The 23,282-nt window shown below is 51.0% G+C and overlaps 2 protein-coding genes across 4 annotated transcripts in view; one reads left to right on the top strand and one right to left on the bottom strand.

The window, feature by feature from the left end:
- The window catches only part of LLGL1 (LLGL scribble cell polarity complex component 1), a 78,273-nt gene extending 72,450 nt beyond the window's left edge, over positions 1-5,823 (top strand). For both annotated transcript variants that reach the window (XM_084818138.1, XM_084818139.1), the window contains exons 21-23: positions 50-173; positions 1,338-1,417; positions 2,465-5,823. In XM_084818138.1, coding sequence (XP_084674264.1) covers positions 50-173; positions 1,338-1,416 — 203 coding nt within the window. In that variant the 3' untranslated portion in view covers position 1,417; positions 2,465-5,823. The remainder of the gene's footprint in view (positions 1-49; positions 174-1,337; positions 1,418-2,464) is intronic.
- A 2,012-nt stretch (positions 5,824-7,835) lies between these two features.
- Positions 7,836-23,282, bottom strand: part of FLII (FLII actin remodeling protein) — a 44,652-nt gene continuing 29,205 nt past the window's right edge. Inside the window, exons 20-31 of one of the 2 annotated variants that reach the window (XR_014785489.1) lie at positions 22,794-22,985; positions 20,499-20,687; positions 19,882-20,021; positions 19,282-19,543; positions 18,788-18,945; positions 18,079-18,139; positions 16,163-16,291; positions 15,630-15,736; positions 11,400-11,505; positions 10,362-10,427; positions 9,352-9,587; positions 7,836-8,264 (exon numbers count right to left, since the gene is read on the bottom strand). Coding sequence is in view for 1 of the 2 variants with exons in the window: in XM_084818136.1 (XP_084674262.1) it covers positions 9,453-9,587; positions 10,362-10,427; positions 11,400-11,505; positions 15,630-15,736; positions 16,163-16,291; positions 18,079-18,139; positions 18,788-18,945; positions 19,282-19,543; positions 19,882-20,021; positions 20,499-20,687; positions 22,794-22,985 (1,545 nt within the window). In the remaining variant the exon portion in view is untranslated. Of the gene's footprint in view, positions 9,588-10,361; positions 10,428-11,399; positions 11,506-15,629; positions 15,737-16,162; positions 16,292-18,078; positions 18,140-18,787; positions 18,946-19,281; positions 19,544-19,881; positions 20,022-20,498; positions 20,688-22,793; positions 22,986-23,282 lie in introns of both variants that reach the window. The other variant, XM_084818136.1, reaches the window with a different exon arrangement.

The following is a 23,282-nucleotide window of genomic DNA, read 5'->3' as shown; positions in this document are numbered from 1 at the left end:
TCTGATGTGAACTGCTAAGTTCTCTGTCTTTTGCTGCTTCGCTGTCCAGGGTCCCCGGACGAGCACCAGGCCTCCTTCTCCCCAACGCCGGTCGACTCGCCCAACAACAGCATTGACACCCCTCTGGATACCACTGGAGACATCACTGCCGAGGAAGTAAAAGACTACTTGGCGTAAGTCTCTCTCCCTCGATACGGGATTTATTCATTTAGTTTTTTAACCTGCCTTTCAGGGCACATTGCATTCACAAGGTGGCTTCCAACATTACCAAAGCGTGGACGTACAATTCCAATCAAAGACAGCACACCAGCTGTTCATGGTTTTTAAGCAGCAAATGCAGTCTGGAATAAACGAGCTTTCAGGTGTGCATTGTTTAAAAGCCAGCAGTGATGAGCCATACAGATCTCCCTGGGGAGGGAGTTCCAAAGGTGTGCTGCAGCTGTGGAGAAAACCTGATTCTGACAACCTGCCAGTTGCTGGACCAGAGCGTAGGGTCTTTGATGCTGACCTTCATGCTTGGGCTGGCTCATGTCCTTCTAGGCAGCCCATCAGATAATGTGGCCCCGAACTATTTATGGCATCAAGTCAGAGGCGATATCCACTAGCCTTGAAATTGTATGTGTGTATGTATGTATGCATTTATTTATTTATTTGAATTTAAGTGTTTTACTTTTAATTGTAATTCTTACGTTTTGCTTTCTTTTGCTTTCTTTTGTTTTGTCTTGTCTTGTATGTTATGTTTTTCATGTTTTTTCATGTTTTGTTTTTTTAAATTATTAATGTATTTACTGTCCACATGGCAGATGCCCTTGGGGTGGTTTCCAATTATAAAAAGCCCCCAAACAATAATAAACTAACCCCCAGAATAAGCACAACAATGGAAATATCAAAGTATTAAAATATCACAACATTTAAAATATTAAGATGAAAGAGACAGCTTAATAGTTAGATTAAAAATCCAATGCTTGCTGGACGAAGATCTTAACTTGGCATCTAAACGTAGACAGTGAAGGTGCCAGCGGGATCTCCCTGGAGTGGGCAATCAGTAAATCTAAAGTAAAATCTAAAGCATTTGGGGCTTTTTCAAAAAGGCAGAGTTATAGGTGATTGGTCAGTCAAAGTTGATCGATACTGAAATGGAGCCTCCGTGTTGAGGAGCTGTATGTCTCCGGTTACCAAATGTCAAAGACAAATGCAGGTCTGGACATCTCTTTTGTGCCCTGCTTGAGCTTCTCTGGGGCGTGTTGGCTGAGCACTGCTCGGAAACAGAAGGCTGGGTTAGAGGAGCCCTTGATCTGGCTTCAGCAAGGCTGTTCTTCTGTTCTTACCTATTGCAGACCCTCGGAAGAAGCAGAGAGAAACCTGAGAAACATAAACGAGGATGAGGCTCGGTCCGCTGGGATCCTAATTAAATGAGGTACATTGTGACGATGGCTCCTTTTCGTTCATTAAAACAAGAGAGACGTTTCTAGCCCTCAAGAGTGCATGCATGCTTTTTGAGCCTTTGCTTGGTGAATTCTCTGAAGGGAAGGCCCAGGAGCAAGGTTTGAGTGTGTTGCGGGGGAAGCTTCCGTGATTCATACAGAGGATGAGCTGCAGCAGAATAAACTTTGCCAAGCAAGTGTGCTGTTTTGCTCCAACTGCTGCAACTTGAACTTGCAGAAGCAGCTGGGTCGTCATTTTTGCATGCCTTGCACATCTTCCCTCTCTCCCTCCTGCATGGCCAGGAGGAAGACTTTGGAAGCTTTCACGTTCCAAATCCTCTCTGCTCAGGAGGAGAAGGGAGGGGAGCTTGCAAGCTTGAGGCGGAGGCTACGCTCATTCCTGTCTTGCTAGCCCAGCCTTCTCCCACCTTCTCCACACTTCCAGACGGTTTGGACCACAACTCCCAGCATTCCTGGCCACTGGCCAGGCTGGCGGGGGCCGAAGTCCAGAACACCAGGAGGGCACCAGGTTGGGAAGGCTGCGCTGTACCATGGTTTAGCACAGGGGCGGGAAACCTCTCTCAGCCTGGGGTTGAATTCACTTTTGGAGAAGCTCTCCGGGGGCCGTATTCCACTGGTAGAGGGTGGTAGAGGCCAATTCCAGTGACCTCTCTCCGGGGCCAGAGGCCAAGCGGGTGGGGCTTAAGATAAACGGGGCAGGGCCGAAACACAAAAAAGAATGTCACCATCTTTTAGCGTAATGCTCTGCCCGCCAGTAACTCCGCCAGAGGAGATGGGTTTCGAGTTTTTTGGACGGGGAAAGCTGCAGAAAAGCGAGGAAACCACCAAATTGTTGGTGGTTACGGGAGAAGGGGGTGGTGCTAGAGGAAGGGGATGTGGCTATATGGGAAAGCCTGGAGGGCCAGATTTGGCCCTCGGCCTGGGGTTCCCCACCCCCAGATTAGCGTGATACGTGAACAGGACCTGCATCTCGTGTGGAAAATCCCAGCTGTGCTCATCACCCTTCATTCCCTCTACAGAGACATCACACAGCCCAGTTGGCTCACTCTGGCACTTGGAACCCCATGGACAAGGCTTCCGTTTTGCAACCGACGGTTGGCCATCCCTCTCCTCCTCCTTCCAGAGACTGTCTCGTACTTTTTTTTTTTTTTTTTTACAAAGTGTCATAACGTTTTCCTAACACACGGTCTGGAAATGGACATCTGGGGGTCTCCAGGCTGGTTCCCCCCCCCCCATCTCTTCCTCAGTACCTCTTCAAGTTTGCATCTATTCCTTTTTTTTTCTTTTAAAGAAAAAAAGCGTGCCAACCTCCGACGGGACCAAGTTGTGTCTACTCTTCTTCCCTTGCACAAAAACACTAAAACCCTTAATCTTTTTTTAAAAAGCAAAAACAGATGCAAGCTGTATGTGGGAGGGAACTGCGCATAGCGTCGAGATCCCACGAAGACTGAGCGGGCGTCTCTTGGCCAAGCATCAGGTGTTGTGGGGGGAAGGGGCTTTTTACATACGGTTGATGGAGGGCTGTTTTGCTGTCTGGTACATCGGGCGACTCCCTGAAACCTCTTCGAACTGGCTGGCAGAGTGTCTCTCTCTCTCATTTTGCCGGATTTTGTTTGCTCTTTGCGAGGATGTTTACATACTTTCAGATTTTCCTCCAGCCTTCCTGACTGCTTAAGCGCCTTTTCTCACCCTCCCAGCCCGCCTCTTGCAACTCCCCATATCTCCCAGCTAGCTGGTGGAGAAAACTGGCGCTTGGTCAGATGACAAACACCGTCTCCTACACTGGTGGCCAAGCCTGACCAGAAGAAATTTTGCGACCTTTTGTAATACTAGTGGAAAGGTGTTTTTTTTCTTTCCTCTTTTTGGGGGCTCAGAGAGACGGTTTGCTGGCTGGTCTGAAGGATTTTTCTTAAGTCACATGGCTGTATGACTGGTTGTGTTTGTTCCCCCTCCTCCCCTGCCCGAAAGGTAGGTTTTGTGGAACAGGAGACCACAGATCTGCAAGTAACCCATAAGCTATGTCGTATTAAATCTTCCCCCCACGTGCATCGAAGTCGTTAAGATCTGTCCAGAGAGCTCGTATGACTGCTGCGTTGCAGGAAGCTTCACATCGAAGAAGAAATGGCTGAGATAACCTCCTTTTTTTTTGCTGACTCTTCTGGGTCGTTGGTTTTTGGGCAACTGTGAACTTTTCAAGGTAGCGGGAGGAAGGAGATTCTTAGAAGTTTTGGGAAACCTACAACTCCTTAAGTGTGTGTTTCTTCCCCCTTTGCTCTTTAGCAATTCAGCTGCTCTAGAACACTCTCCTGGCCTTAGCTGCTTCCGGGAAGACCGTGACCTAAGACCATGATGCGGACCTTGTAGTCCTCTAGCTGATGATGGACTGGAACTCCCATCAGCCATAGCCAGCATAGCTGTGGGGAGGCATGATGGGAGTTGTAGGCCAAAATCTTCTGGAGGCCCCCAAGTTGCTGACCCCCTGATCTGGTTTGGGTTAAATTGTATGACAAGGTGGCATCCACCTTCCTTCTTTCCTTCCTGAAATTCCAGATTGCACATTTTATACGGGGCACGGGTTCTCTGGGAGAGGGGTTCTCTCATCTTGAGCAACCACTGCCCTCCACAACTCCCAGTTGGTGTAGGCCCACTAATCCCCACTAACCAACAAGGGGGCAAAATAAGCTCAGAGCCTCAGGTTGCATCCCATATATGTGTGTGTGTTGTTTTCCCTGGCTGCTGGCCAGAGGGGGACCTCCACATGGACCCAGGAAGTAGCACAGCATCTTGCAAGTCTTGGCCAAGCTCAAAGTGGTGCACCAACGCCTTGCATGGCACCCTCACACTCTCCTCTCTGTGAGCGGTGGAGTGATAAGAACAACACTTCCGTGCCCCGGTGGTTGAGGTTAAGGAATTGAGCACAAGTGGCCGCCTCACTCTCTGTGTGTGTTGCGATCTTCAGTGGTTTTATTGACTCCTCCCCGGGTCCTCTTGCCATCCCTTAAGTCCTCCTGGAACAGCCTTCCCCAACCTGGTGCCCTGAAGGTGTATGGCTGCAGTAGACGCATCTCAGTTCATCGGTCTGGCAGAGAAGTCACAACGTCGGATGCAGCCCAGTTTGCACATTACCAAATTGTCAAGGTTGCTTTGGAGGCTTGGCCCGAATTGATTGGGTAATCCAAATTGGACCTTGGAGCTGCTTCCCAGCCGCCAGCCACCCGCTAAATTGGCTGTCGAATCCCAGCAGTTATTATAAGGCAGTTTTCATGGTGGTGGTGGGTCAAAACCTCCCAACCTTCCGATTAAAGCTGGAAACGTTTTTTTTCTTGCTGTTTTTGAGGATTTTCCGAGTGGAGGTTCAGCTGGTCTTAACGGGCACGGATGCAGGGATGGCAGCAAGTTCGACCGACTGAATTCGTGTGTTTGGCAAGGGCTTAAGCCAAGCCGTGCGCTTTCCTGCCCCCTCGTGGAAATCCATCTGCTCCTTGTGCACCTCTCTTCCCCGGAGTTCATTTTCCCAGAGGGATTCAGCCTGCCTGTAATACGGGACCCTCTTTCACGCAAATTGTTTTTCCTTTTGCATTACCTCCAGCCAAACACGCTGACAGTTGCAGCCGAGTCCTCCTTGCAGCCTGTCTCATGTCAAACATACCTTGCCGGGGAGGCATGAAGCGCGGGGCCCTTTGCAGCTTGGATCCTGGCTTTTGCTAGGCCACTTGTGCTGTTTGCCACTGCTTTTAAAGCAGGAAGAGTCTCCTGATTTTTCTCGCTGACATTTTTGTGCCAAGGAAAGGCTGGCCAAGCGCCCCTTTAGGGTTAATGGCGCGGGACGGGGGAAAGATGAGCAGAAGGGAGGAAGAGGAAAGCAGTCCGAATATATCCTCTCAGACTGGAACCGACACGGCCCAGCCTAGATTAGAGCAAGAGTCTTAAATAGTGTGAGCTCTGCCATAGGTTGGCTGGCTGTTCCTCCCTTCTTGTTTGCCACTGTGTGCGTGCGAGTGTGACAGTTCTGCCCTCCCCAATCCTACGTACGCTTGAACTTTGCCCCCTGATGATGTCACAAGAACTTCTTTGTAAGAATATTTTGGTACGGTTTGATTCCTGCCCCCCTCGGGTGCGTGTGATTGAATGGTTGGTGAGTGTGTGCATTTGCGCGTGCATGTGTGGGTGAGGGAGCGGAGCTCACAGTTGAAACGTGCCATTGTGTGTCTTAATTTTTGTTCCTTGCAGCAGAATTGTGGAGGGGAGGATGGGTTAGTTTCCTTGGTAGAATGTACCCTCTTGTTGGGAATTTGTTTTTTTGGTCCAGGATTTAGCATTGTTTAGTTATTAATACAGGTTTTTAATAAAGGGAAAAAATAAAGCATTTAATATCTTAAGCTTTGTGTGGCTGGTTGTCCAGGGTGGGGGTCTACCAGGGAGCTGGAGAACCAAAGCAAGGGGTCTCCTCAAAACTCACACACATCGAAGCAAAACGGTGCAGCCCTCCTCCTGTGCAGAGGTGTCTCCCAACCAGAGAGATCCATGTTTCTTTCTCACTGGCCCCGTTCAGGAAGGGGACAGGAGGGTTTCTCAAGAGCAAGCTCTAACATGAATTTGCTGGCTGCTGCTCTTATCTTAGCCTCAGACTCCCCTTATTCTTCCCTTGGCCTTACCCCTTTCCCCCAAGCACAGATCACTGGGTGGTTTCCTCGCTTTTTGCAGGTTTTCCCCATTCGGAAAGGTTGAAATGCCTCTCCTGAGGCAGAGTTACTGGCAGGAAAGAGGCTCAAGCTAAAATGTGCTGGTGGGTTGACCAGGCCTCTTTTGGCTTCAGCCCTGCCCGCCACTGGAATCTGGGCCCCGAGAACCTCTCAGAAGTGGCATTTGGCTCTGGGGCTGAAACAGGTTCCACACTCATAGAACAGGGGTTGGAAGAGGCCTACAAGGCCATCGAGTCCAACCCCCTGCTCAGTGCAGGAATCCAGGTCACAGCATCCCTGACAGATGGCTGTCCAGCCTCGTCTTGAACGCCTCCAGTGTGGGAGAGCCCACCACCTCACTAGGTCATGGGTTCCATTGTCGTATTGCTCTAACAGTCGGGAGGTTTTTCCTGATGTCCAGCTGGAATCTGGCTTCCTGTCACTTAAGCCCATTATTCTGTGTCCTGCACTCTGGGATGATCGAGAAGAGGTCCTGGCCTTCCTCTCTGGGACAACCTTTCACTCCTGCCTTACAGGGTCATTACATGGGTTATAACTAGATTACTGCATGCGATGAAGTACTTTGACCATTTGAAAGCGCCACACGAAACTTCAGCAGGGTTAGTTGATGCTCCCAGTGGATGAGGCGGTAAACCCTTGGGTTGGCTTTAGATTCTAGGTGGGTCAAGTTATGTGCTTGGCATGGAATGCTCAGGATAAAACACGACATTTAAACACCCTTGCCTGTAGAAAACTAACATGTCCGTGAGGAAGCAAGACCAAAACGCTTCTGCCTGCCACGAGGTCTGTTACCGCCTCTTCTATTGGTGTGAACTAGGCCTACCTTGGTGAAGGAGATCTCTGCATGTGTGCGCGATTATCTCTCCTGGCATTCAAACCTCTCAACATTGGTCTCGTGCATTTGCTACTCAGCAGTTCAGAAGAAGAAAAGCAAAGGAGGGGAAAAACCTACACAGCTTGCATGCTGTGTGTGGTGGCTCAGCCTCTCCACACCCGTGTGCTGGACTGCAACCCCTAGCGTTGGCCAGGCAGCCTGGGAAAGATGGGAGTTGTAGCCCAGCACATCTGAACAGTGCCAAGTTGGGGACAACTGGCATACAGCAGATGGCCAGCATGAACTCGCAGAAGAGAGGGCTGCCCGCATGTGCCTCTGAGCAGTGCTGTGAGGTTTGGGAGGGCCCTTGCACAAGATGCCCTCAAAGGGTGTTGGGGGCTTGTGTCAAGAGTGGGATTCCCAACTTGAGGACCCAGACGGCACCCCCGTGCAGGCGCTGCACAGCTGCCTGGTGAAATCTGATGATGGCAGAGTAACCTTGAGCAGAACGCTTCCTCCTTCCACTCTGTGCCAGCTGCAGGCTTCTGACAGCCCCTGGGCGGGACCCCCTCCCTTGCTGCTGCTGCTGCTCCTCATGGGTACCGCTTGCTTGGCAGGCAGAGAGCCAGTGGGCAAGGAGGATGTGGTATCTCCTCCCCACCAGCACCATCGTCTGGGCCAGAGCGAGAGGCCCGTGAACAAGCAGGCTGCGAGTGTGAAGAGGAGAAGGTCCAGGGGGCTCTTGTCAGTGGGCCCCTGCTGGGGTGTGGACACTCGGCAGGTGCCCCACCCCACCTACCCTTGACGCCGGCCCCGCCTCTAAGCCCCGACGGTGCTGTGTCCCATAACATCAGGACGTCACAAGCGGAAAGGTGGTAATCCATCAACTGCAGACTTTTTATTGATTTGGTATCAAAGCTTGCAAGCTCACGAGGCTGAGCTGGTGCTATGGTTGTTCCCGGTTCAAAAGGATGCTGACAAAAAGAGCCCCAGCAAGAGAGGTTCAGTGGGTACCAGAAGGGGCCGCCCTTGTGATTGCTGCCTCCTGTTTGGGTAGCAGGTGCCTGGAACTTAACATCCGCAACTCTTTTGTGTGGGGGTGGGATAGCTTGGCCTATTGAATTTTTGCCTGTCTCACAGCTGCTGAAGGCACAGGAAACTCTTCCCAGGTCCTTAAGTGCTGCAGCCATAATCCCATGAGTTGATGTGGCTGTGGCTAAGAAAAGTGCAATGGTCCAAGGGCCTGCTTGGGATCAGAAAGAAGAGCTGTAAAGCTGGAAACCAAAATAAAAAAAGGACCAGCTGCACCCACTGAATCCCCAACACATTTTGACATGGGAAAGGTAAAATACTTTTCAGTCTCCTTTGGAAGAAGTAAGGGAGAGGGGATCCTCCAGGAAAGTCTCTTAAGAGTTTTTCCCTTGATAAAGACCTGTGTCGAAATGCGCTGGGAATTCCGTTGGTGCAGCTGTTCCTTTTTTTATCTTGTTTGCAGAGCCAAGCAGCCATTTTTAAATATACCACTGATTTCCCCCCCCATAAGGACTAGCAGCAGATCAAAACTTCAAAAGCATAAAGTCCAATTTTTCTTTTATTTTCTTTAAAAAGCAACTTCTTATTTTTTCTCTGTGCTCCTAAATATGTAAAAGATCCACGGTGGCCAACTATAGGAGAGAGATCCTGTACTTAATAGTTTAAGGGTCGGGAAGTTGTGGCCCGCCAGATGTTTTGGCCTACAACTCCCATGATCCCTCCCCATTGGCTATACTGGCTAGGGATGATGGGAGTTGCCCACCCCAGTAACTTCAGCAGGCACAGCTTTCATAGTAAGCTTCACCTGTTGAAATTCCATCTTCTACGCAACTCTTGAATGTCTGGCCAGCCTCCATCATCCCCTCACTTAACCGTGGACTGTTTGGGACTCCTGTTTCTCTGCTCTTCGTCACAAATTTGACAAAGAGCTCTTAAGTTTCAGGACAAAGTCACCCTACCTGAAACAGGGCCCAGAACTCACTCTTTCGGTTGCAAGCATGTGGTGCTCTTACAATACAGCTTTCGCTCTGGTCTTGTGTGTGTGTGTGCGCTTTATACAAATATCCAGGTCTTGCTACAAGTGGAAAAACAAGCCCAAACTGTGATTCTGCTGTGGTGGGAATGGGATTACTGGCTGTAACACTTCTCAAGACAGCACCCAAGCAACATCTACCTGATTAGCCCAAGTAAAAGGGAGGAAAGAGCAGAGATACGGATGTTTGGTTTCTATAGGAAAAAAAGTGGCAACAGGAAGGTGGGTCTCCTTTAAAAAGGGGAGGGATCTGTTCTAGCTCCATGTCTTCTAGTAATGTTTTGCCTAATTGGCTGCTGCTTTAAAAAAAAAAAAAAGAGTGGCCAGGTGTAAGAGAGACAGTGGTGGCTCCATCCTGTGCTGAACAGCATTACAAAGTCTGTCTGCTTCAGGAAGTCCTGTTTGCACTGTTGTCAGCCATCAGGTTAGGCTGGAGGCTTCCGGAAAATGCTCCAGGCGTGGAAGCAGCGGGTAAAAGCTGGTGGCTCGTTACCTTTCCGAACCAGGCGGAGTTTCCGTGGGTGGGTCTGGTCTTTCGAGCGCATGTGCTGAATGTAGACCTGCAAAGAGAGCGAAAAGGAAAGCTCAACAATGCTGGAGGAAAGATAAACAAAACAGTCCAAATAAAACAGTGCTTTCTCCCACCCTTGGGCAGCAGACCGAAGGGAGACAGCTGTGTTCCCCCACAAAACAGCCCTGCCAGTGACTGGATTGGGGTGTTCTAAGCAGAATGATCTCAGCCACACCAGATTTTAATTATTTTTATTATAATTAAATTTCTTAGGTACCTTTCTCCAAAAAAACAAAAATCCAACAGACTCAAGGTGACTTAAAAGGTGTCCCCAACCAGTCGTGTCCGACTCTGGGGTGTGGTGCTCATCCCCGTTTCTAAGCCGAAGAGCCAGCACTGTCCGAAGATGCTTCCGTGGTCATGTGGCCGGCATGACTGAACACCGAGGTGCACGGAATGCTGTTACCTTTCCCGCCGAGGCGGTACCTATTTATCTACTTGCAATTTCTTGCTTTCGAACTGCTAGGTTGGCAGGAGCTGGGACTGAAGACGGGAGCTCACTCCGTCACGCGGCACTCGGGTCTCGAACTGCTGACCTGCCGACCTTCCAGTCTGCAGTTCAGCGTCTTAACATTTACAAATTAAAACATTGAAAAATTCAAAACTGCTAAAAAACCCAGTCAATTAAGTAGCATGACCCCATAAAACATTGAAAACATCCAGGTTTCTGGATTTTCAGGCAAATAGGGGGACTAATTTTCTCTGCATGAAACGGTTCAAGATGGATTCTGGGTATCTGCTACTTGCAGAGTGTCATTTTTACCTGGCAAGCTTTGAGACTCAACTTGATCTCCACCTGACTGGTCTGTGTTCCAACCCACATGTACACCTGAAAGAGGCAGAAGGTGTTAAAACCATTTTTTTAAAAGGAAAACAGCAAAAAAAAAAATCCACTTAAAGATTTTTATGTGTTCCAATTTAGAAATTGGTTTCCATTTGCTACCCATCCCATGACACAAAATTCAGTCCATCCTTCATCGCCTTTATTGTCTTAGGACACAATCCTATGCATGTTTAGACAGAAAAAAGTCCTACAACTCCCAGAATTCCCCAGCCAGCCATTCTTCCTCTCTTTGTGTGCTTGTGTGTAGATGCTGGAAGTTGTGGGACTCTTTTCTGTCTAGACATGCATAGGATTGTGCCCTTATGGGACTTCGGCCAGAGGGAGGAGGGCAGAAGTTGAGGGGTCATTCCCACTGGCGTAGTGGAACATCTAGAAGCTCAGGCATTCATCACAACAGCCCCTGCAGCTGCGCCTGTGAGAAGAGCCCCCCAAATGCAGGCAGTACTCCCGTTCTCTCCGTGTGCACGTGTGTACACGCCAAAGAGCAACAGTAGATCGCATAAAACCCAACTGATTAGGATCAGCTGACAGTCACAGCGTAGTGAGATGGCAAAGTGCAATGTAGGCGTTAACATGCTGGACTTTAGCTGGAGAGAACAGAGATTGTATGAGAAAGGGAAAGATGTCCCCAAACAGCAGCTCAAGATTTTCCAGGAGTTTCTTTGCCCAGCACTAGGGAGAAACTTCCCAAGTCAACACACCACTTCTCATCTCTGCCAGGGACAGGACTTTTGTAAAGCTAACGGGGCTTAGTTGCCCATTCAGCCACCAGAGAAAACTTTGCATTACAACAATACATTGTAGCTGCCCCCCCCCCCCCCCGTGTGAATTGCAGCTGAGCTGAGAGGGAAGGGGTGGTGGGACAGGGGGGAAGAGTCCTGGAGCGTTGACCCTGCGAGCCCTGAGCCCTGGTCCCACTGCAACGCTGGCCCTGTTTTCACGCGCCGTTGGACTCGCCTCGCAGCCGTTGTCTAGTAGCATGATATCATCATCAGCGAGGTCATCCTGGCAGAAATCTGAGCACTTTTCCGACACGGCAAAATAACCCTTCTCGTTGGAGCACCTGAGGAGGCAAAGCCGGAAGGACCCTCGTCAGTGAACACTCCCCTCCCCCAGCCAACCCGGCCCCCATTCCAGGGGGCAGCAAGTGGAGAAAGTTACTGAAGCCAGAACACCGAGTGTGCATGGGCTGCCTGTACAATACTGATTTTAGATTAAAACGTTTGAAACGCCTTATTGCCAGAGGATGCACACGCTCTGCCATGGCCTGGGAGCGCAGAAAAGCCACCAGATGTGGAACTTGCCGCAGTATTGCGCTTCTTAAGAAGGTTCTCTCAAAACCGCTGCCGCTGCCACCACCACCAGGCCTTCCCTGGAGACTTCTGCCTGGCAGACTGCCAGTCCCTGCAGGACCAGGCCCCCAGGTACCGAGCCAGCTGTGCTGCTCCACCTGCCCTCCCTGGAGGGGCTACATAAGCTGGCTGGCTGAGGTGGCCTGGGAGAGCCAGGGCCTGCAGGAGAGGCCACCACCACCACTGGGGAAGAGGCGCGCCTGCTGCTGCTGGGCCTGCGGCGGCGGCAGCAGCTGCCGCCGCCGCCACCACCACCACCACCACCACCACCACCAGGCCTTCCCTGTGGACTCCGGCCTGGCATTATTTTTAAGGGGATTTTTAATTGTTTTTTGTGTGTGTGTGTTTTCTTTTTCTTGGGGGATTTTGTTGTGGTTTTAGGGGTGGGTAGCCTGCCTGATAGGCAGGAGCGAGGGGGCATGTGTCCACCTGATGGAGGCAGTGGGGGGAAGAGTTGGGGGCCAGAAGATACCGAGGCTGGACGGCAGGCGCTGGCGGAGTGCTAGGGGCAGGCCATGCCAGGTAAGGGGAACAAGGGAGAGATGTGTAGTATCTGTCCCCTGCTCCGGGCCTGTCCAGAGCCAAAGAATGGCTGGGGGAGGCGTGACCCCATCTTCTGGCCTTCGTTTGCTGCTCTGCAATGCCAGGTCTGTTACCCAGAAAACCTCCCTCATCCATGACATGATCCTGGATGAGGGTGCAGACCTGGCATGTATTACGGAGACCTGGCTGGCCGAGGCTGCTGCTCCAACCCTTGCAGCCATGTGTCCAGCTGGATTTTCGTATGCACAGCAGCCGAGGGCTGGGGATCATGGAGGGGGAGTGGCTGTTATCTACCGAGAGTCCTTGGTCTTCACCAGACCCCCTCTCCGGGAGACCAAGGCTGCTGAGTGCATGTATTAGAGGTTGGGCCCGAAGGGCAGTCTGGGGATTCTGCTCGTGTACCGTCCACCCCGCTGCACGACTGACTCCCTGGCCGAGGTGCTTGAGGAGGTCTCTGATGTGCGTGTACAGTCCCCTAACTCACTGGTGTTGGGGGACTTCAACGTACATTCGGAGGCCATCCTCACAGGAGCACCTCGGGACTTCATGGAGACCATGGCCTCCTGGGAGCTGCACCATATTCTAACTGGGCCCACCCATGTAGCCGGTCATGCACCAGACCTTGTGTTTGTTTCTGGAGAAGCGGGGAGTGATCTGGAAGTCGGGGGTATATCCACCACCCCCTTGTCATGGTCAGATCACTATCTGGTGACGTTGGACTTCTCGGTTCCACAACCCCTCCGCAGGGGTGGAGGACCCATTAAAATGGTCCGCCCCAGGCGTCTTATGGATCCAAATGGATTCCTGAACGCGCTTGGGGATTCTCTGAGGCATGCCAACGGCCACTCGGTCGAGACCCTGGTGGGTGGCTGGAATGCCGCAATCACTGGGGCATTAGATCGGGTGGCTCCGAAACGCCCTCTCCCCCTGAACAGGGCTCGGACTGCACCATGGTTCAATCCGCGGTTACGAGCTCTGAAACAGGAGGTGAGACGGCTAGAGCGCCGGTGGCGGAAGTCTTGCTCCAAAGACGATCAGATACGGGCTAGAGCTGTATCTTCAGCCTATCACGTGGCGGTGAAGGCAGCAAAAAAGGAATATTATGCTGCCTCCATCGCGTCTGCAGAGTGCTGTCCCAGGAGGCTGTTCCAAGTGGTCCAGAGCCTGGTCGGTCCTGTGGCTCCGGAACCACTGGAGCATTCTAAGGCCTCCTGTGAGGCCTTGGCAAGGCACTTTGCAGATAAAATTGATCAGATTAGGTGTGTTACTCTGCACACTGTGGATACAGTTAGTGAGCAAGAGGCGGCCTGTGGCAAACCGGTTTTGTGGGATCGGTTCCAGCTTCTTCCTCCTGATGAAGTGGACAAGGTGCTTTCATCGGTACGGCCGACCACCTGCTTACTTGATCCTTGCCCATCTTGGCTCATTATGAGCTGCAGAGAGAGACTGGGTGAGGGGATCAAGGCGGTGGTGAACGCCTCCCTTGAGGAGGGAGTGATGCCATCAGCCCTCAAGGAGGCAGTGATAAGACCGCTCTTAAAGAAGCCCTCCTTGGATCCTCAAGTTTTGAACAACTTTCGCCCAGTCTCAAATCTGCCATTTTGGGGCAAGGTGATTGAGCGGGTGGTGGCGGTGCAGTTGAAGGCACACTTGGAAGAAACTGATTATCTAGACCCATTTCAGTCGGGCTTCAGGCCTGGGCATGGGACAGAAACGGCCTTGGTCGCCTTGGTAGATGATATGAGGAGGGCTCTGGATAGGGGTGAATGCTCCTTCCTTGTTCTCCTCGACCTCTCAGCGGCTTTCGATACCGTTGACCACGGTATCCTCCTGGACCGCCTGGAGGGGTTGGGCATTGGGGACACCGTATTGCGGTGGTTCCGGTCCTTCCTCTCCGGCAGGTACCAGAGGGTAGCACTGGGAGAGGAGGTTTCGGACCCGTGGCCACTTACTTGTGGGGTGCCACAGGGTTCCATCCTCTCCCCGATGCTATTTAACATCTATGTGAAGACGCTGGGGGCTATCATCAGGAGGTTTGGGGTGCAGTGTCATCAATATGCGGATGACACACAGCTCTACCTCTCGTTTAAATCTTCACCAAGGTTGGCCGTAGAATCCCTGTCCAAATGTCTGGAGATGGTGAGTGGCTGGATGGGGAGGAATAAGCTGAAGCTGAACCCTGACAAGACCGAGGTACTTTTGGTGGGAGACAAAAGGAGGCTGGGGGATGTTGACCTGGTGTTGAATGGGGTACGGCTACCCTTGAAAGACCAGGTCCGCAGCCTGGGGGTCATTTTGGACTCCCAGCTGTCCATGGAGGCTCAGGTGTCAGCTGTGAGCCGGACAGCGCTGTATCAACTCCATCTGATATGGCGGGTGCGCCCCTTCCTTCCCAACCATCTACTCCCATCGGTAGTACATGTCCTGGTCTCCTCTCGTTTAGACTACTGTAATGCGCTCTACGTGGGGTTACCCTTGAAGACGGTTCGGAAACTGCAGCTGGTACAGAACGCGGCGGCTCGCCTGATTAAAGGCAGCCGCCGGCGAGATCACATCACTCCAGTGCTGAAGGAGTTGCACTGGTTACCAGTTGTTTTCCGGGCCAAATTCAAGGTGTTGGTTTTGACCTTTAAAACCCTATACGGTTCCGGCCCAGCCTATCTTAAGGAGCGCCTCCAGCAGCACCAGACAGGCCACTTAACAAGATCAGCCTCGGATGGCCTTTTCTATGTCCCATCAGCCAGGACACCTAGCCTGGTGGGGATGAGGGAGAGGGCCTTTTCTGTGGTGGCCCCCACTCTGTGGAACTCCCTCCCTAGGGAACTCCATCATGCCCCCTCTTTAATGAGCTTCCGTCATGCATTAAAAACATTGTTGTTCAGGCAGGCATTTGGGGTGGGTTAGGGTATTTTAGAAAATGTTTTTATTGTAGAATTTTATTGTTTTAAACTGTTTTTATTGTAAGTTGTACATCGCCCAGAGTGGCTGGGTGACCAGCCAGATGGGCGATTAATAAATTTAATAATAAATAAATAACGCCAAGTTGCTAGCCCTTATGAACGCATGGTTTGAAAGCGTACGGCCAAGGCCTGGTGAAATCTCAGAAGCTGAAGCGGCAGCTGAATAACCTTTCCAGCGGGAGTTGGGTGGGGGAGTCAGGGCCCTACAGGATTTTCTTGGTCCTCCCTGTGACCAGCGCCGATCAAAGAAAAACAGGAAAAATATTCTGCATGCCGAGTGAGTTCAAGGGGGGTGGGATGCGTGCAAGAACAGAAGAACCACCTTCTCCCACCTGAACAGGCGAGAATGCTTCATGTAGTCAGCGTCTCCGTCGTAGGGCTTCTGGGTTCCGATGCCCACCCAGAAGAAGTTTTCTGGCTCCTCCCCTTCATTGATCACCTGGAAGCAAACCAATTGCAGCGGGAGGGAGGAGAGCCAATGGGACCCAGGCTGGCACAAAATGTGCAGGCTGCTTGGGCATCAGAGGTACACAGATGTGCCCCAGCCCTAGTTAGGGGACGGGCCACAGCTCAGCAAGCAGAGCCCCTGCTCGGCCTGCAGAAGGCCCCAGGCTTGAGCCCCAGTGTCTCCCAGTAGGGCTACGGGGAAAACGCCTGCCTGAAATCCTGCAGAACCATTGCTGCCGGTCAGTGCTGATAATACTGGACTAGATGGAACCGTCCCACGTTCCCCTGTTCATCTGCCTTATGCCATGAATCGGTCTGTAACCAGGACAGGCTCCGAGCAAAGCGGCTGAACTGTTCCGCCTGCCCCTGGATCAGCTGCTCCTCCTTGCCTCGACCGTCCCAGCTCCGCTCCCCTCACCTGTTTACTGTAGGAGTCGTCGAACATGTGGTTCATGATGTCCTCGGCCAGCTTGGCCTCGTCGGGGTCAGCAGCCCGGCCCACCCACGTATACACAATACCCTGGTTATCAGTGCTCTCAAAGGGGACCTGGAACGAAAAGGGCCAGAATCACTGGGCGAGGGAAGGAACTCGCAAGGACCTTGCATTTGAAACAAACAGATTAGTGTAAGTCGCAGGGTGATCTGGCACAATGGGTGACAATGTCGATGCTGCAGTGCTCATCTACGGAGGAGCTATTAAATATGTTTGAAGAAATGTCATCTTATACACAAGCCTACTACAACCTGGCGGCATCCAGATAGAGGACTACAACTCCCATCATTCCTCAGCCAGCATGGACCATGATGGGAGTTATCGTCCAACAGATCTGGAGGGTGTCAGGTTGGGGAAGGCTTGGTTAGACTTCAGAATGGAACAAAGAAAAGCTGCTAAGAATCCCCTCACACTTTTTTTTAAAAAAAGACCAATATTGTGGAATATATTGCGTGGGCCACGACTCACTGTCAGATACAAGAAAAGCCACAGAATTACAATCTTGAATTCAGCTTCTTCAGATGCCTGGCTTCCCACTTTTTGTTTTGAAAGCAAGTTTCTAGCCCTTATGGATACTGAATAAGATTTCCAGTGATGTGTATACCTCCTCGCCCCTCCTCAGGACTAGGGCTAGCTAAGTAGGAAGAACTGCCACATCAATTATGCAAAAGATAAGGGGTTGCATCTAAATTTAGTCATACCTAGAGGAGACTCACTGAAATCAATGGGGTGTGAGCTAGTCATGACTAAGTCTGGATCCAAGCTCCAGCATGCAAATCTGCATAGTTCATACAACTGGTCAGAGAATATAACTTGCTGTTGTCAGGTTTGTGTTACCATGGCACAGAATTAAGTGGGGCTGTTGTTGTTTTTAAGTCACTGCACACCCCTGGGCCTGGTTATTTTTTAAAATTATTCGAAGGATGCAGCACATGCTTTCTTGCTCTACAACACGGGTGGGCAACGTGTGGCCCTCCAGATGTTTAGACCTACAACTTCATTCTTCATCGTTAACAATGCTAGCTGGGGCTGATGGGAGTTGTAGGCCAAAACATCTGGTGGGCCACAAATTGCCCATCCTGGCCTAGACAATCTATTACTGGGAGCAAAAATTGCTTAAAGGCAGTGGACACCAGTAACAGGCACACTTGCCTTTGAGCACTTTTAAATTCCCCGTTGATTTTAAATGTAAGTTCTTTAAGGTTTGGGCCCAGGTTTCAGGTTATTTGAAGGAGTGCCTCTTGGTTTCCTTCCTGTTCGTTGAGATGTAGGGATGAAAATCTCCTGGCAGTCCAGCCTATCAGGGAACTGGCAAATGGTCTTTTTCAGTGGGGGCTCCCAAAGTCTAGAATCAGTTACCAAGCTTGGTGTGGCAGATGCAGGAGTTTGGCCCTTTTAAAATGAGCTGTGAAGGGTTCTCTCCCCAGATGAGGCTTTTATCACTGCTATTTTAGCACCAGCTGCTTTATTTATGTGTTATGTCCCCAAATTTTATTGCCATTGCTGTGATTTTATTAGTTGGTTTACTTCAGAATGTAAAAATGTAAGAAGAGCCCTGCTGGATCCATAGAGTCCAGCATTCTGTTCACACAGTGGGCAACCTGCTGTCAACCAGGAACCCACAAGCAGTATAACCCAGCCCATGTGTGTGCTGTGATAAAAGAAAACAACCCCTACTTAATTCTGTGCCATGGTAACCCAAACCCAACGATGACGGGCGTTGGCTCCGACCTTTAAAATAAATACATTGCTGTGAACAGCCCAGAGAGCTTCAGCTATTGGGCAGAATGTAATACATAAATAAATCCAGTTCCACATCTGGATGCTCCCAGATTTACTACCTTCAAGATGAAGCAAAACTCCGAGTTGAGAAGGCTAGAATCTGTATTGATCTGGATGCACCTGAAAAGGAGGTGGAAAGAAAAAGGTGAGATACGAAACCATCACAAAAGTGCCCGGGAAAGATCTAAGTAACATCCGCCACTGTTGGGTGTCCTGTTCTGGGCAACCCATTTTAAGAAGGCCATGGACAAACTGGAGTGAGTCCAAAGAAGGGCGACCAGAACGGTAAGGGGTCTGGAGACCAAGTCCTATGAGAAAAGGCTGGAAGAGCTGGGTAGCTTTAGCCTGGAGAAGACTAGGAAGACGTGACTGTGGTCTTCAAATATCTGAAGGGCTGCCATGCAGACTTGTTCTCCGTTGCGCCAGAGGGCAGGGCTGGAACCAGTGGATGAACATGGCAAGGAAGCAGACTGTGGCTAAACCTTACGGGAAACTTCTTAACGGTAAGAGCTGTTTGACAGTGGAATAGACTGGGAAGTGATGAGCTCCCCTTAGCTGGAGGCATTTAAGCAGAGGCCGGATGGCCATCTGTCAGGAATTGCCCTGGCTGCCAATACGCTTCTGGTCAGAATTCAAGGTTTTGTTGAGGATATTTAAAGCCCTAAGCGTCTTTAAATTTGAACCCGACAACGCCTGGCTTAAAAATGCAAGCCCCTGTGGGCTCAAGGCACGAAGAGGCAGAGGCCCCTGAAGGGGGGTGCTTCTCACCTGGTACAGAGCGCGCTGCCGTTCGTGCGGAGGTGGTACAGGCTTGGCTGGAGGCTGCTGTCATCCTTGGCTTTCCTTTTGCCCTTGTGGATGATGAATTTCCTCTTGAAGTGGGAGAGGAACTTGGGGTTCTCCTGCTGCTGGGTCATGCGCACAACCTGAAATCGGTGGGGGAAAGCGGTGGGTCAGAACCCTCCAAACACCTTCATGTGTTCACCCAAAGAGCATGCCGTCCCCGGCCAAGAACCCTGCCAGCAGTTTGTAGATCGCAGTATGTACAACGCTGAGAAAAAAGGGTGAAGGAATTTTGCCCGTAGGGTCGGGGTGCGCAACTTGCGGCCCAGGGGCATACGCGGCCCCCAAAGGGTATTATGAACCCTGACCGCACACATCTAGGCACATGCTTGCATGCCAATATGTGTATAACTTTAAGAAAAATAAATGAATTTTTTTAAACTGGTGGAGTGCTCCATCAGCGTCCTCCCATTACTCACCTCCAGCTTGCCAGGGAAAAGGTTCTCGAATTTCTTCTGGAGGCTGAAAGTGAACGTCAGCCAACCCATGTTGGAGGCCTCACGGCCCTGCCAGAAATACACCACACACTGGAAGTCTTCCTCCGGCTGCTTCTCCTCTTCCTCCTCCTCTTCCTCCTCCTCTGCCACCTCTCCTTCAGCAGCTCCTTCTCCTTCTCCTCCTCCCCTCTTCTTCTTCTTCTTCTTCTCCTCGTCATCCTCGCACTCGACCGGCACCCAGTACCTTTCGGGGCGAAAGCAGTTACTGAACCCTGGTGGGAAGAAGGCCTGGGCGGCCACGGGGCCAGCTTGAAAGGCACCTCAGTGCTGGAAGTTGCCCCATCCGAGGAGGGGGAAAGGAAACGCCGGGGATGGCTTGCAAAAACCAAGGGGTTGCTGGCCCAAAGGCTACCTGTACCCTACATGAGGCAAGGAATCTGAAAACCACTTGCTCTACACCAGATGGGATTTGTATGGAAGAGGAAAAGGAGGGGGCGGCAGCGAGGCAGGGGAGATGAAGGCACAGTGAGGGGTGGAGGAGTTGGAGATAAAGGCACAGTGAGGAGCGGAGCAGCTGCTTACCGACAGAGAAAGACGTAGCAGTCCTGGGTGTAGAAATGTCCAAACTCCTCCTCGGGTAGGCGGGCAAACTTCTTGCTCTCGAGGACAAAGCCCTCCATCCCGTCCAGGTCTTCGTTCCACTCCTCCATGAGCTGTTCTGCCTGCAAGACGCACTCATCAGAGCAGGGACAAGGGCAGGACTTGGGAAGGAGGAGGGAGGAGATCGCGGAAAGCTCCTTCCTCCAGTCCGGTGGGACTGCAACTCCCATGATCCTAGCCAGCATGGCCGGTCCGACATGACTGGACAGCGCCAGGTTGGGGACGGCTGGTGTAAAAGATGCCACTCCACCCCGCAAAAGAAGAGAGCATCCATACGCCGAGAACAGCCCTTTGCCCCTGTGACTTACAGAATGTGTGTGTGTGTGCCTATAATTAGCATATATTTGCACAGGTCACAGGATTGTTTTTTACAGCGCGAAGTTCTGCTGATTTCAGTGCAAAGCATTCTGGGTGGGAGAGCTCACAGGGGCCACTCAAAGGATTCAAGAGCGCTGAAAAACATGGCCCTGCCTTGCTTCTTTGGTCCACATGAGGTAAGCGTACAGAGACGAGCGCCTGTCCCCCACCCCGAGGCATACCTCGCTTAGCGGCATGGGGGGCTGGCGCGGCAGAAAGAGGGCAGTCAGGTCAGCCTTCATCTGGTCCTTCTTCTCGGTGTCTTTCTGCACTTTCCCCGAAAGCCCCCCGGCCTGCTGGACCGACTCTGCGTTGCGGGTGTAATCCACCTTCAGCACGTCGTCCCAGTTCTTGAACTTGGACTTGAAGACCTGGCAGGGAAGGGAGGAACGTCAGCACCGCAAACTCCGGCCTATTCAGAGGGGGGCCGCGCCAGAGAGTCTGGGGGGGCCGCCGTTGCTCTGGCCCTCTCCAGCGGCAGTGCTGGACCTCAACAGAACACTCAAACGAAATTATTTTTATTCTCAGCATGTATATCTTACCTTTTCCATGACAGATTCAAGGCTGCTTACAGCCAAAGCAATGCAATTCCCAGTAATAAAACACAGAGGCAAAATATCAATAGAACGAACGAATTGTAAATGGAGTAAAAAAGGCAATCGCGGCACAAAACCATTTAAGGATGCTACTGTATTGAAGCAGTAAAATAGGCCCTGCTGCCTTCCTAAAAAGTGAGCTACAAAGGGGCCAGACAGGCCTCCTTTGGGTCTCCTCAGGTCCAAATGAATACAGAGTAAGATACCACCTGCAGATTCTGTACTTGAAAAAGTTACCTAAGAGATCTGGGGGCGGGGGGGGCGGGGACAAGAACTCCACTCTTTTACTAGTTTAGCCACCTTTGCTGGGAACTGCAAAAGGGTCTAAAGGAGTAAGTGTGGCAGCCGTTATGTGGAGTACTGTCTCCTTAGGAAGACATCTTCCTCAATCCGGCACCCTCCAGATGTGTTGGACTGCAAGTCTCATAATCCCCAACCAGCACAGCCACTGCACGGAAGACAAATATTGTAAAAAAAAAAATAAAAATCTTCACATACATTTTATTTTTAAGTGAGGCGATTCCCAAAACCCACCTTGCCTCTTCTGTTTTGTGGATAATCCCAGAGTGAAGGTATCCAGCTCGCACTTGGGAAAAATGCTCATGGCTTCAAACTGGCCGCTCCCCCAGGTTCTGGAGATCCAAATCACCTCCTCTGCCTCTCGCCAGCACCCCACCCTACTGCACCAACACACACACAGTAGCCTCATTCATACACAGTGCTAACCCACGGTACGGATCGTTGAATTCTAGGTAGTTGTGATGCATGAACATGGCTGCACTAACAAAACATGGTTTGTTAACCGTGAACAACCCAGAAAGCAAACCCATAGTTTGTTGTTGGTTTGTGAAGTCTGGGTTGTTTAAACCATGGGTTCTCATTATGTGTGAACTCAGAAGCATGGGTTGTTTAAACCATGGGTTCTCATTATGTGTGAACTCAGAAGCATGGGTTGTTCATTAGTTGTTTTTGCCCTGCTACAGGGGAGGCAGGCAAGAGCAGTCAAAAAACGCAGCCGTTCTGTATGCACTACAGCATCACAGAGGCATTTGGGATGCAGGCAGGGAGCAGGTGAAGGAGGAAGGAAATAAACAACCCAGGGATTGAAAAAACAAACCACAGTTTAATCATATAATCATAGACTGGGTTCACAGAACACGATAACCCACACTCAAGGGTTGAGTATCGGTTGTCACTGAATCATGGGTTGTTGTTGAAATGTGGGTTATCATGTTGTCCAAACCTAGTCATGATAACAAACCATGGTTTGTTAACCACAAACAACCAACACGTCACAACCCAACAATAAACCATGGGTTCTCTTCATGGATTGTTCGTGGTTAACAACCCATAGTTTGTTAGTGCAGCTGGGTTCAGACAACATGATAACCCAGGTTTCAACAACAACCCACAGTTCAACGACAACTCCCACTCAACCCTCTTGTGTGGGTTATCATGTTGTCTGAACCAGGAAGGGACTTTGAGATCATCGAGTTGAACTCCTTGCACAGTGCAGGCTCTGTACTGCAGGGTCTAGCTACAGCATGCCTGAGAGAGGGCTGTCCAGCATCTGCTGAAATACCTCCAGTGAAGGAGAGCCCACCACCTCCCAAACTGCTGCCAACACTGTTAGGAAGTTTCTCCTAACGTGTAGCCGAAATCTGCTTCCCTGCAATTTCGGTTCTAGTCCTGCCCTTGGCAGCAACAGAGAAGAAGCCTGCTCCATCACCTGCATGCCAGCTTTTCAGAGACTTGTTCCATCGTCTGCCAGACAAACCCTGGGTAGGGCAGCAAACTATGGCTTAAATAAACCATGGCTTAGCGTTATGTACAAACTATGCCTATCCCTCTGGGCGTGGAGATCTCCCCTCCCGGACCCACCTGACACTCGGTGCCTTCCAGGTTGCGGATCACCATGGCGTGCTTGGGGCGGTGCAGCATCCCACACAGCTCCTGGCCCAGTTTCAGGGCGGCGGCTCGCACCAGGCGCGGTGACTTCCGGCCGATCCAGATGAAAACGTCGGACCAGCAGTCCAGGATGTAAACCGACTTGGTGTCCAGCAGACTCTGAAGCTACAGGAGGAGGAGAGAAGACCGAGGGGTTTATCCCACCTCGGTCGCGCTGACGTGTTTTAGTGTCTCTCCGAGGCCTGAAGGACAGCATCCTCCAAGAGGCAAACCCTACAGGACACTTGCTCAGAAAACAGCAGCATTCCTGGGCTGCACTGTGCTGAAGAATGCTACAAGCGTTTCATTGCAACTTCCATTAAAAGCTACATTGCTAGATCAGACCAAAGATCTATCTAGTTAGCCCAGAGTCCTGTTTCCAACCAAGGACAGCTGCCTCTGCCAAGCCTGCAAGCTGGACAT

This window comes from Heloderma suspectum, chromosome 12 (genome assembly GCF_057233095.1).
Source record: "Heloderma suspectum isolate Gila_16-S chromosome 12, 16-S_ref, whole genome shotgun sequence".
Taxonomy (NCBI): domain Eukaryota; kingdom Metazoa; phylum Chordata; class Lepidosauria; order Squamata; family Helodermatidae; genus Heloderma; species Heloderma suspectum.
The sequence above is the reverse complement of the archived record's forward strand: the minus strand, read 5'-3'. Positions and strand labels throughout refer to the sequence as shown.